Below are 14,385 nucleotides of genomic sequence, written 5' to 3'. Positions count from 1 at the left end.
TACAACCTTGAGTCTTATTGGGTATGACGCTACAAGCTTGGCACACTTGTATTTGGGGAGTTTCTCTCATTCTTCTCTGCAGACCCTCTCAAGCTCTGTCAGGTTGTATGGGGAGTGTCGCTGCACAACTATTTTCAGGTCTCTCCAGAGATGTTTGATCGGGTTCAAGTCCGTGCTCTAGCCGGGCCACTCAATGACATTCAGAGACTTGTCCCGAAGCCACTCCTGCTGTGTGCTTAGGGTCGTTGTCCTGTTGGAAGATGAACCTTCGCCCCAGTCTGAAGTCCTGAGCACTCTGGAACAGGTTTTCATCAAGGATCTCTCAGTATTTTACTCTGTTCATCTTTCCCTTGATCCTCACTAGTTTCCCAGTCCCTGCCACTGAAAAACATCCCCCACAGCATGATGCTGCCATCACCATGCTTCACAGTAGGGATTGTGCCAGGTTTCCTTCAGATGTGACGCTTGGCATTCAGGTTTTATCAGACCAGAGAATCTTGTTTCTCGTGCTCTGAGAGTCATTAGGTGCCTTTTGGCAAGCTCCAAGCCGGTTTTCATATGCCTTTCGCCTGGCCACTCTACCATAAAGGCCTGATTAGTGGAGTGCTGCATAGATGGTTGTCCTTCTGGACGGTTTTCCCATTTCCACAGAGGAACTCTGAAGCTCTGTCAGAGTGACCATCGGTTTTTGGTCACCTCCCTGACCAAGGCCCTTTACCCCAGATTGTTCAGTTTGGCTAGGCGGCCAGCTCAAGGAAGAGTCTTGGTGGTTTCAAACCTCTTATATTTAAGGGACCCTCAATACTGCAGACATTTTTTGATACACTTCCCCAGATCTGTGCCTCAACACAATCCTGTCACGGAGCTCTACGGCCATTTCCTTCAACCTAATGGCTTGGTTTTTGCTCTGACATGCACTGTCAACTGTGGGACCTTATATAGACAGGTGTGTGCCTCTCCAAATCATGTCCAATCAATTGAATTTACCACAGGTGTACTCTAATCAAGTTGTAGAAACATCAAAGATGATCAATGGAAACAGGATGTACCTGAGCTCAATTTCGAGTCTCATAGCAAAGGGTCTGAATACTTATGCAAATAAGGTATTTGTTCTTTATTTTTAACACATTTGCAAACATTTCGAAAAACCTGTTTTCACTTTGTCATTATGGGGTATTGTGTGTAGATTTGATTATTATAATTTTTTAAATCCATATTCCTGTTAAGTAACAAAATGTGGAAATAGTTAAGCGGTCTGAAAACTTTTCCAAATGCACTGTATGTAGTGTTAGAGCACAGGAGGGTGGTGGCACCTTGGTTGGGGAGGACGGGATCATGGTAATGGCTGGAGTGGAATAAGTGGAATGTTAGTAAATACAACAAACACATGGGTTGAAAGCGTTTGATTCCGTTCCAGTCATTATCATGAGCCGTCCTCCCCTCAGCAGCCTCCACTGTGTTGGAGGCATATGAATATATGGAGCAACATTGTATTGCGATTCTTATTGACTGTACTGCTAAAGACATACAAAAATACAAGCTAGGGAGTGCTCCTTGAAATGGATGGACAAATCAGGAACTCACCACAGATTATTTCATCCTTCACTTTATGGAGCTCTTTTCTCACTTCCTCAAGGATGTCCTAAACACACAAATCATCATCACAGTCATTATCATTCTGATCATCGCCAATCAATTAAGCATATACTCTGAAACCAAGAACACCTGCTTTCCCACAAATACAAAAAATGAAATAAGTGTTAACTGACAATTTAAATGTATTTTTAATTTAACCGTTAACTAGGCAAGTCAGCTAAGAACAAATTCTTATTTACATAGACGGCCTACCCTGGCCAAACCCGGACAATACTGGGCCAATTGTGAGCCATCCTATGGGACCCCCAATCACGGCTGGATGTGATTCAGCCTGGATGATGCCAAGTCATCCTCATCTGACACCATCAGTGGGGGAGCAATGGCCACCCTGTTATCTCTAGCCTACATACCAATAATCCTTTAAACAACATTAACAGGTAATGGTGGAGCTCACCTGTTTGATTCTTTCCATCTCTGTATCTTCACTGCCTGTGCTGTCCGTGGTACTGTTCACTGTCTTCATCCTGAGAGAGAAAGAGAGAGAAAGAGAAAGAAAGAGAGAAAGAAAGAGAGAGAAAGAAAGAGAGAGAAAGAGAGAGAGAGAGAGAAAGAAAGAGAGAAAGAAAGAGAGAGAAAGAGAGAAAGAAAGAGAGAGAAAGAGAGAGAAAGAAAGAGAGAGAGAGAGAAAGAGAGAGAGAGAGAAAGAGAGAGAGAGAGAAAGAGAAAGAGAGAGAAAGAGAGAGAGAGAGAGAAAGAGAGAGAAAGAGAAAGAGAGAGAAAGAGAGAGAGAGAAAGAGAAAGAGAGAGAAAGAGAGAGAGAGAGAGAAAGAGAAAGAGAGAGAAAGAGAGAGAGAAAGAGAGAGAGAGAGAAAGAGAAAGAGAAAGAGAGAAAGAGAAAGAAAGAGAAAGAGAAAGAGAGAAAGAGAAAGAGAAAGAGAGAAAGAGAAAGAGAAAGAGAAAGAGAGAGAGAAAGAGAGAGAGAAGAGAGAGAGAGAGAGAAAGAGAGAGAGAGAGAGAAGAGAGAGAGAGAGAGAGAAAGAGAGAGAGAGAGAGAGAGAGAGAGGGAGAGAGAGAGAGAGATACAGAGAGAGAGAAAGGCGTGAGGAGAGGGAGAATGAAAAAAGGAGTGAATGGAGAGATTGGCAAAGAGAGGGAGGGCAACAACAAACCCCAAGGATATGGAAGCTCAGTTCGGGCAACAGTGGCGGGTTGTTGTGCTGCCATGGCAACAAATGGAGATCTTGACAGGAGCCACGGACCAGCCATCTTGTCACCGTTAACAGCAGAAGCGCAACGGAAAGCTGCAGACTGTTGTACCAAAATACTTATTTTCTTCCATAATTTGCAAATTAATTCATTAAAAATCCTACAATGTGATTTTATGGATTTTTTTCTTCTAATTTTGTCTGTCATAGTTGGAGTGTACCTATGATGAAAATTACAGGCCTCATCTTTTTAAGTGGGAGAACTTGCACAATTGGTGGCTGACTAAATACTTTTTTGCCCCACTGTATTTTCCCCTAACACTAATTAACACACTTGATTCAACCAATCAATCATCAAGCATTTGATTAGAATCAGGTGTGTTAGTGCTATGGCAAAAACAAAGATGTGCAACGTTCACAGCTATACACAGCATTGTGTTGCTTAATCACTTGGCACAAGAGGCCACACAGCGCTGTTGTCAGTTCACTCCAGGATGAAACTTAAGTACAGATCTAGGATCAGCTTCCCACCCTCAATCGTAAACTTAACCATGAGTGGGGAAAATTACCCAAGATCACTGCTAGGGGGAACTTCACCCTACACCTAGTGAGTAGTGCTGAGCGATAAACCAACATTTTGTGTTATTAAACAACTAAACTCAGCAAAAAAAGAAACGTCCCTTTTTCAGGACCCTGTCTTTCAAAGATAATTAGTAAAAATCCAAACAACTTCACAAATCTTCATTGTAAATGGTTTAATTAAACACTGTTTCCCATGCTTGTTCAATGAACCATAAACAATTAATGAACATGCACCTGTGGAACAGTCGTTAAGACACGAACAGCTTACAGACAGTAGGCAATTAAGGTCCCAATTATGAGACAGGACGGACATCTGATCGTCCTCGCAGTGGCAGACCTGCACAGGATTGTTACATCCAAACATCACATCTGCGGGTCAGGTACAGGATGGCAACAATAACTGCCAGAGTTATACCAGGAATGCACAAACCCTTCAGCTCAGACTGTCCGCAATAGGGTGAGAGAGGCTGGACTGAGGGCTTGTAGGCCTGTTGTAAGGCAGGTCCTCACCAGACATCACCAGCAACAACGTCGCCTATGGGCACAAACCCACCGTCGCTGGACCAAACAGGACTGGCAAAAAGTGCTCTTTGCTGATGAGTCGTGATTTTGTCTCACCAGGGGTGATGGTCGGCTTTGCGTTTATCGTCAAAGGAATGAGCGTTACACCGAGGCCTATACTCAGGAGCGGGATCCTCTCTCATGCGGTACCCTTTCTGCAGGCTCATCCTGACATGACCCTCCAGCATGACAATGCCACCAACCATACTCCTCGTTCTGTGTGTGATTTCCTGCAAGACTGGAAACGTCAGTGTTCTGCCATGGCCAGTGAAGAGCCCGGATTTCAATCCCATTGAGCACGTCTGGGACCTTTTGGATCGGAGGGTGAGGGCTAGGGCCAGGGCCATTCCCCCCCCAGAAATGTCCAGGAACTTGCAGGTGCCTTGGTGGAAGAGGGGGGTAACATCTCGCAGCAAGAACTGGTAAATCTGGTGCAGTCCATGAGGAGGAGATGCACTGCAGTACTTATTGCAGCCGGTGGCCACACCAGATAGACTTTTTTGGGATTTTGACCCCCCCTTTGTTCAGGGACACATTATTCCATTTCTGTTAGTCACATGTCTGTGGAAATTGTTCAGTTTATGTCTCAGTTGTTGAATGTTCATACAAATATTTACACATGTCAAGCCTGAACACTTGCGAGATAGTAGGGGGTTGTAGTTTCCAACAGGCCAATATTCTACATAGTTTAGCTTTGAAAACGTGTCAATGAACTGCAATGACCATAATTCATTGCGTGCATGCTTAAACTTGTCTGGTCTGTACAGAGTAATCCACAGAGACTGAGAGAAGAGAGAACGCGAGACTGAAAGGGATAGAAAGCAGTTGCTTCACAAACCGGGAAATACATGATCTAAGTGATTGATAAGATGGTGCCGGAGAAGAAGGCAGACGTTTTACGTGCCCCCAACCGATTGTAACTTATTTTTTTACTTATTTTATACATAATGTTGCTGCTACCATCTCTTATGACTGAAAATAACTTCTGGACATCAGGACTGCGATTACTCACCACGGACTGGCAGAAGAGTGAGTTTGTTCATTCACAAGGCCACATGGACAGATTAATTACCAGGACATGTACATTCACAAGGCTGCAGGGCCAGACAGATTACCAGGACGCGTACTGCGATTATGCGCTGACCAACTGGCAAGTGTCTTCACTGACATTTTCAATCTCTCCCTGTCCGAGTCTGTAATAATAACATGTCTTAGCCAGACCACCATAGTGCCTGTGCCCAAGAACACGAAGGTAACCTGCCTAAATGAAAACCGACCCATAGCACGCACGTCTGTAGCCATGAAGTGCTTCGAATGGCTGGTCATGGCTCACATCAACACCATTATCCCACAAACCCTAGACCCACTCCAATTTGCATACCGCCCTAACAGATCCATAGATGATGCAATCTCTATTGCACACCTCACTACCCTTTAACACCTAGACAAAAGGAACACCTATGTGAGAATGCTATTCATTGACTACAGCTCAGCATTCAACACCATAGTCCCCTCAAAGCTCCTCAATAAGCTAAGGGCCCTGGGACTAAACACCTCCCTCTGCAACTGGATCCTGGACTTCCTGACGGTGGTAAGGGTAGGTAACAACACATCCGCCACGCTGATCCTCAACACTGGGGCCCCTCAGGGGTGTGTGCTCAGTCCCCTCCTTTACTCCCTGTTCACTCATGACAGCACTGCCAGGCACGACTCCAACACCATCATTAAGTTTGCAGATGACAACAATGGTAGGCCTGATCATCGACAACAACGAGAGCCTATAGGGAGGTCAGAGACCTGGCCGCGTGGTGCCAGGACAACAACCTCTCCCTCAACGTGATCAAGTCAAAGGAGATGATTGTGGACTACAGGAAAAAGAGGACAGAGCACACCCCCATTCTCATCGAAGGGGCTGCGGTGGAGTAGGTTGAGAGCTTCAAGTTCCTTTGGTGTCCACATCACCAACAAACTAACATGTTCCAAGTACACCAAGACAGTCATGAAGATGGCACGACAAAACCTATTCCCCCTCAGGAGACTGAAAAGATTTGGCATGGATCCTCAGATCCTCAAAAGGTTCTACAGCTGCACCATCGAGAGCATGATTGCATCACTGAATGGTATTGCAACTGCTCGGCCTCCGACCGCAAGGCACTACAGAGGGTAGTGTCAACAGCCCAGTACATCACTGGGACCAAGCTTCCTGCCATCCAGGACCTCTATACCAGGCGGTGTCAGAGGAAGGCCCTAAAAAGACTCCAGCCACCCTAGTCATAGACTGTTCTCTCTGCTACCGCATGGCAAGCGGTACCAGAGAGCCAAGTGTAGGTCCAAGAGGCTTCTAAACAGCTTCTACCCCCCAAGTCATAAGACTCCTGAACACCTAATCAAATGAATACCCAGATTTGCAACCAAAATAATGCATAGTGCATTAAATAAAAAAATAGAAAACTGATAATTTTTCCATAATTGAATCCAAACAGACTTCAAAAAGCACTCATTGCTCAGCAGTACTAGTGAGACTGTAGCATAGCTGCAGACAGACGTGTAGTTCCGGCTTAAGGGAAAAGGATGGGTGGGTAAATAGGGGGTACCTGGACACTGGGGTAGAGGATGGAGAAGGGGGAACGGGAGGAAGGGCAGAGGTGGTGGGGCTTGGGCTGCTCTCCTGCACCTGGGTCTTGGTGGTTGAGTTAGTCCTGTTTGAGACATGCAAGATTTTCTCTCAAACACACTCTCTTTACAGTGCCAGAAAGATGGGAGAGAGGGGCAGGGCTGGCTCCACAGGGGGTCACAGATGGAATTTGTGCCCACACAGTTGTCTCTCCATAGTAAACATAAAAACAGTTATTGTAGTGAATTAAACTGGGGGGACTGTAATTTCCTGCACCACAGGTATGCGAGACAGCGTGTTGGTGTTTATTGTGTGGACATTCAACAGACCGGTGAATTGCCTACCTTGGCATGGTGGCGGATTTCTCCCACGGTCTCCTGAGGGTGTCTGTCATGGCAAAAGTAGGTCATGAAAATGATGAAACATCAAAATCTATATTATGTTTATGAGCTATATTATACTTTATTCAGTAAAAAGGCCAACCAGTGCTTCACAGCTCAAATCAGACAAAGGATAGATCATTCATATGAGGCAAAGAGATCTGGGTTGTATTCATTAGTGCACACTGTAGCAAAAGAAAATGGAAAACTAGGTTTAGGTAGTCCCTCCCCGTTTTGGTGTGTTTTCTTTAATTTGGTGTCTAATGAATATGACCCAGGACACTACACTAGCTGTCACAAGTTAAATGTGTACAAACATAAGACTTCCAGTGCATTCGCAAAGTATTCAGACCCCTTCACTTTTTCCACATTTTGTTACATTACAGCCTTATTCTAAAATTAAACCGTTTTTTCCCCCCGCATATCTACACAATAATAATGACCACGCAAAAACAGCGTCGCTGCACAGCCATTTTCGGGACTCTCCAGAGATGTTCGATCGTGTTCAAGTCCGGGCTCTGGCTGGGCCACTCTAAGACATTCAGAGACATGTCCTGAAGCCACTCCTGCGTGGTCTTGGCTGTGTGCTTAGGGTCGTTGTCCTGTTGGAAGGTCAACCTTCACCCCAATCTGAGGCCCTGAGCGCTCTGGAGCAGGTTTTCATCAAGGATCTCTCTGTATTTTACTCTGTTCATCTTTCCCTCGATCCCGACTAATCTCCCAGTCCCTGACCCTGAAAAACATCACCACAGCATGATGCTGCCACCACGCTTCACCGTAGGGACGGTGCCAGGTGTCCTCCAGATGTGATGCTTGGCATTCAGACAGGTGTGTGCCTTTCCAAATCATGTCCAATCAATTTAATTTACCACAGGTGGACTCCAATCAAGTTGTAGAAACATCAAGGATGATCAATGAAAACAGGAGCACCTGAGCTCAATTTCGAGTCTCATAGCAAAGGGTCTGAATACTTATGTAAATAAGTTTAAAGTTTTTTTTAATACATTTGCATTTAAAAAAAATAAAAACCTGTTTTATTTGTGTCATTATGGGGTATTGTGTGTAGATTGATGAGGAATAAAAATATAATTATGACATTTTAGAATAAGGCTGCAACGAAACAAAATGTGGAAAAAGTGAAGGGGTCTGAATACTTTCCGAATGCATTGTACATCATTTTAAGATCAGTGGAGTGTTCCAGAAAACAGGACCATTATTAAGTTAACCAGCTAACTTTGATAAGTAGTAAAATACTATATCTCTTTTGATTTTAGAAAGCTAAACTTGGATATGGGTTGTAGGTTGTAGAGTCAATTATACCATGCTAATTTCTAGTCTATATATCTTAAAAACGATGCTATTTCAGAAACGCGTCATTTGTGACATACAATGCAAATAGTCCACGTAGCCATTTGATTACCTGTTCAGGAGTCTTATGGCTTGGGGGTAAAAACTGTTGAGAAGCCTTTTTGTCCTAGACTTGGCACTCCAGTACCGCTTGCCATGCGGTAGTAGAGAGAACAGTCTATGACTGGGGTGGCTGGGGTTTTTGACCATTTTTAGGGCCTTCCTCTGACACCGCATGGTCGAGGTCCTGGATGGCAGGCAGCTTAGTCCCAGTGATGTACTGGGCCATACGCACTACCCTCTGTAGTGCCTTGCGGTCAGAGGCCGAGCAATTGCCGTACCAGGCAGTGATGCAACCAGTCAGGATGCTCTCGATGTTGCAGATGTTGAACCTTTTGAGGATCTGAGGATCCATGCCAAATCTTTTTAGTTTCCTGAGGGGGAATAGGCTCGACTGTCTTGGTGTGTTTGGACCATTCTAGTTTGTTGTTGATGTGGACACCAAGGAACTTGAAGCTGTCAACCTGCTTCACTACAGCCCCGTCGATGAGAATGGGGGCGTGCTCTGCCCTCTTTTTCCTGTAGTCCACAATAATTTCCTTAGTCTTGGTTACGTTGAGGGATAGGTTGTTATTCTGGCACCACCCGGCCAGGTCTCTGACTTCCTCCCTATAGGCTGTCTCGTCGTTTTCGGTGATCAGGCCTACCACTGTTGTGTCATCTGCAAACTTAATGATGGTGTTGGAGTCATGCCTGGCCATGCAGTCGTGGGTGAACAGGGAGTACAGGAGGGGACTGAGCACGCAACCCTGGGGAGCTCCAGTGTTGAGGATCAGCGTGGCAGATGTGTTGCTACCTACCTTCACCACCTAGGGGCAGCCCGTCAGGAAGTCCAGGATCCAGTTGCAGATGGTGTTTAGTCCCAGGATCCTTAGCTTAGTGATGAGCTTTGAGGGTACTATGGTGTTGAACGCTGAGCTGTAGTCAATGAATAGCATTCTCACATAAGTGTTCCTTTTCTCCAGGTATTAAAGGGTAGTGAGGTGTGCAATTGAGATTGCATCATCTATGGATCTGTTAGGGCGGTATGCAAATTGGAGTGGGTCTAGGGTTTCTGGGATAATGGTGTTGATGTGAGCCATTACCAACCTTTCAAAGCACTTCATGGCTACGGACATGAGTGCTACGGGTCTGTAGTCATTTAGGCAGGTTGCCTTTGTGTTCTTGGGCACAGGGACTATGGTGGTCTGCTTGAAACATGTTGATATTACAGACTCAATCATGTTCAACTCATGTTGAAAATGTCAGTGAAGACACTTGCCAGTTGGTCAGCACATGCCCGGAGCACACGTCCTGGTAATCCGTCGGGCCCCGCAGCCTTGTGTATGTTGACCTGTTTAAAAGGTCTTACTCACATTAGCTAAGGTGAGCGTGATCATACAGTCGCCCAGAACAGCTGATGCTCTCATGCATGCCTCAGTGTTGCTTGACTCGGAGCAGGCATAGAAGTGATTTAGCTCGTCTGGTAGGCTCGTGTCACTGGGCAGCTCACGGCTGTGCTTCCCTTTGTAGTCTGTAATAGTTTGAAGCCGGCGTAGTATGATTCAGTCTTAGCCCCGTATTGACGCTTTGCCTGTTTGATGGTTTGTCGCAGAGAATCGCAGGATTTCTTGTAAGCTTCTGGGTTAGAGTCCCACACCTTGAAAGCGGCAGCTCTACCCTTTAGCTCAGTGCGAGTGTTGCCTGTAATCCATGGCTTCTGGTTGAGGTATGTACTTACAGTCACTGTGGGGACGACGTCCTCGATGCACTTATTGATAAAGCCAGTGACTGATGTGGTGTACTCCTCAATGCCATCAGAAGAATCCCGGAATGTTCCAGTCTGTGATCGCAAAACAGTCCTGTAGTTTAGCATCTGCTTCACCTGACCACTTTTTTTATAGACCGAGTCACTGGTGCTTCCTGCTTTAATTTTTGCTTGTCAGCAGGAATTAGGAGGATAGAGTTGTGGTCGGATTTACCAAATGGAGGGCGAGGGAGAGCTTTGTACACATCTCTGTGTGTGGAGTACAGGTGAACTCGTTTTCCCCCCTCTGGTTGCACATTTAACATTTGGTAGAACGGATTTAAGTTTCACTGCATTAAAGTCTCCAGCCACTAGAAGAGCCTCCTCTGGGTGAGTGGTTTCCTGTTTGCTTATTTCCTTATACAGCTGATTGAGTGCGGTCTTAGTGCCAGCATCTGTCTGTGGTGGTAAATAAACAGCCACAAAAAGTATAGCTGAAAACTCTCTAGGAAAGTAGTGTGGCCTGCAATTTATCACAATATACTCTACCTCAGGCAAGCAAAATCTAGAGACTTCCTTAGATTTCATGCACCAGCTGTTTACAAATATGCACAGACCGCCCCCTTCGTCTTACCGGAGTGTGATGTTCTATCTTGCCGGTGCAGTGTGTATCTCACTAGCTGAATATCCATGTTGTCATTCAGCCACGATTCCGTGAAACATAGGATATTACAGTTTTTGATGTCCCATTGGTAGGATATTTATGATTGTACCTCTTCTAGTTTATTGTCCAATGATTGCACGTTGGCGAGTAGTATTGACGGTAACAGCAGCTTTCCCACTCACCTTTTCCAGGTCCTGACCAGGCATCCAGTTCTTTGTCCTCTACACCTGCGTCGCTTCCTCTTGCAAATAACGGGGATGTCGGCCCTGCCGGATGTTTGGAGAATGTCTTGTGCGTCTTGTTTGTTGAAGAACAAATCTTTGTCTAATCAGAGGTGAGTGATCGCTGTCCTGACATCCAGAAGCTCTTTTTTTGCCGTAAGATACGGTTGCAGAAACATTATGTACAAAATAACTTTCAAATAACGCGAGAAACCCCCACATAATAGCACAATTGGTTGGGTGCCCGTAAAACTGCTGCCATTTCTTCCGGCGCCATTTTAATCCAAGTAAAAAATGTCCCGTCTTAGCTCAGTTAGGATCACCACTTCATTTTAAGAATGTGAAATGTCAGAATAATATCAGAGAAAATGATTTTTCAGCTTTTATTTAGTTCATCACATTCTCAGTGGGTCAGACGTTTACAAACACTCAATTAGTATTTGGTAGCATTGCCTTTAAATTGTTTAGCTTGGGTCAAACGTTTTGGGTAGCCTTCCACAAGCTTCACACAATAAGTTGGGTGAATTTTGGCCCCTTCCTCCTGACAGAGGAAGGCCTCCTTGCTTGCAAACGCTTTTTCAGTTCTGCCCACAAATGTTCTATGTGATTGAGGTCAGGGCTTTGTGATGGCCACTCCAATACCTCGACTTTGTCCTTAAGCCATTTTTCCACAACTTTGAAAGTATGCTTGGGGTCATTGTCCGTTTGGAAGACCCATTTGCAACCAAGCTTTAACTTCCTGACTGACGTCTTGAGATGTTGCTTCAATATATCCACAAAATGTCCTTCCTCATGATGCCATCTACTTTGTGAAGTGCACCAGTCTCTTCTGCAGCAAAGCACCCCCACAAGATGATGCTGCCACCACTGTGATTCACGGTTGGGATGGTGTTCTTCAGCTTGCAAGCCTCCCCCTTTTCCTCCAAACATAACAATGGTCATTATGGCCAAACAGTTCTATTTTTGTTTCATCAGACCAGAGGACATTTCTCCAAAAAGTACGATCTTTGTCCCCATGTACAGTTTCAAACCGTAGTCTGGCTTTCCTATGGTGGTTTTGAAGCAGTGGCTTCTTCCTTGCTGAGCGGCCTTTCAGGTTATGTCGATATAAGACTCGTTTTACTGTGAATATAGATACACTTTTGTACCCGTTTCCTCCAGCGTCTTCACAAGGTCCTTTAATGTTGTTCTAGGATTGATTTGCACTTTTCACACCAAAGTACGTTCATCTCTAGGAGACAGAACGCGTCTCCTTCCTGAGCGGTATGACTGCGTGGTTCCATGGTGTTTATACTTGCATACTATTGTTTGTACAGATCAATGTGATACCTTCAGGCATTTGGAAATTGCTCCCAAGGATGAACCAGACTTGTGGAGGTCTACAATTGTTTTTCTGAGGTCTTGGATTATTTCTTTTGATTTCCCCATGATGTCAAGCAAAGAGGCATTGAGTTTGAAGGTAGGCCTTGAAATACACCCACAGGTACACCTCCAATTGACTCAAATGATGTCAATTAGCCTATCAGAAGCTTCTAAAGCCATGACAATTTTCTGGAATTTTCCAAGCTGTTTAAAGGCAGTCAATTTAGTGTATGTAAACTTCTGACCCACTAGAATTGTGATACAGTGAAGTAATCTGTCTGTAAACAATTGTTGGAAAAATGACTTGTCATACAAAGTAGATGTCCTAACTGACTTGCCAAAAGTATAGTTTGTTAACAAGAAATTTGTGGAGTGGTTGAAAAACGAGTTTTAATGACTCCAACCTAAGTGTATGCATGTAAACTTCCGACTCCAACTGTATGTATGTCTGTATGTATTCAGCCATTACATTTTTGAAACAGTTAGCGGGCCAACTCATTGATCCTGCTTTCTGGAACAGCTCCCAGGTATATGCTGAGTCAAACACAAAAAGAATGGACTGAAGACTTCAGTGGATCTACTCACCACCTTGGCCTGAGGACTTTGAGGAGTCTTCCTAAAATCACAGAGAAAGAAAATGAAATTGTGTCATCCCTTTACTATGCACATATGTTTTTAACCATAGTGTGACTTGACTTGCAGCTTACACACACATTCTTAAAAGCAGAGGTATAAAGTATTTTTGGAGGGTATCTGTACTTTACTATTTATATATATTTGACTACTTTTACTTCTCTAAATTCCTTAAGGAAAATGTATGGAGTAAAAAGTATATTTTCTTGACACCCAAAAGTACTCGTTATATTTTGAATGCTTAGCAGGACAGGAAAAAGGTCAAATTCACAGACTTATCAACAGAACATCCCTGGTCATCCCTACTGCCTCTGATCTGGTCGAATCACTAAACACACATGCTTCGTTTGTAAATTATGTCTTGTGTTGGAGTGTGCCTTTGGCTTTCCGTAAAAATATATTTTTTAAATTAAGAAAATGGTGCCGTCTGGTTTGCTTAATATAAGGAATTTTAAATTATTTATACTTTTACTTTTGATACTGGAGTATATTTTAAACCAACTACTTTGAGACTTTTACTGAAGTAGAATTTTACTGGGTGACTTATTTTTTATTAAGGTAAGTCAAGAAAAAGTATCTTTACGTTTACTAGGGTATGACAATTGGGTACTTTTTCCACCACTGCTTAAAACCTCTTAAGGATCCGCCCCTTTTTAAAAAGATTTTTAACCTAAAATGACATACCCAAATATAACTGCCTGTATTCTCAGGCCCTGAAGCAAGATATGCATAGTATTGGTACCATTTGAAAGGAAACACTTTTAAATGTGTGGAAATATTAAAGGAATGTAGGAGAATATAACCCAATTTATCTGGTAAAAGATAATACGAAAAAAAAAAATGTTTGTATTTTTTTTGTACCATCATCTTTGAAATGCAAGAGAAAGGCCATAATGTATTATTCCAGCCCAGATGCAATTTAGATTTGAGCCACTCTGTGGCAGCAGTGTATGTGCAATGTTTTAGACTGATTCAATGAACCATTGCATTTCTGTTCAAAATGTTGTATCAAGACTGCACAAATGTGCCTAATTTGTTTATTAATAACTTTATGTTCAAAATTGTGCACTCTTCTCAAACAATAGCATGTTATTATTTCACTGTAATAGCTACTGTAAATTTAACAGTGCAGTTAGATTAACAAGAATTTAATCTTTCTGCCCATATCAGATATGTCTATGTCCTGGGAAATGTTCTTGTTACTTACAACCTCATGCTAATCGCATTAGCCTACGTTTTTTTAAACCTCCCGCTTTGGGCTGGATGTGTCAAGGTCTAGTTTGCATTCAAGCCTCAGTTTTGGATTGAAAACATTTTTTGACGCTGTGCGGGCCTCCTTCTCTTCCAATGTCTAGTTCATACATATATAATCTATGAGCAGAATTACTGTTTCCCTCAATTAGCCACGAAATCCCTAGTGTGAAAGAGACTTTT

At 43.6% G+C, this 14,385-nt stretch overlaps 1 protein-coding gene across 3 annotated transcripts in view; it reads right to left on the bottom strand.

The window, feature by feature from the left end:
- The window catches only part of LOC109872478 (vasodilator-stimulated phosphoprotein), a 40,260-nt gene that overhangs the window by 2,758 nt on the left and 23,117 nt on the right, over positions 1-14,385 (bottom strand). For 2 of the 3 annotated variants that reach the window (XM_020463727.2, XM_031808340.1), the window contains exons 8-12: positions 12,904-12,934; positions 6,903-6,945; positions 6,539-6,643; positions 2,051-2,120; positions 1,585-1,642 (exon numbers count right to left, since the gene is read on the bottom strand). In XM_020463727.2, coding sequence (XP_020319316.1) covers positions 1,585-1,642; positions 2,051-2,120; positions 6,539-6,643; positions 6,903-6,945; positions 12,904-12,934 — 307 coding nt within the window. The remainder of the gene's footprint in view (positions 1-1,584; positions 1,643-2,050; positions 2,121-6,538; positions 6,644-6,902; positions 6,946-12,903; positions 12,935-14,385) is intronic. The other variant, XM_020463728.2, reaches the window with a different exon arrangement.

Source organism: Oncorhynchus kisutch, linkage group LG28, assembly GCF_002021735.2.
Source record: "Oncorhynchus kisutch isolate 150728-3 linkage group LG28, Okis_V2, whole genome shotgun sequence".
Lineage (NCBI taxonomy): Eukaryota > Metazoa > Chordata > Actinopteri > Salmoniformes > Salmonidae > Oncorhynchus > Oncorhynchus kisutch.
This window is presented reverse-complemented; position numbering and strand designations above follow the sequence as displayed.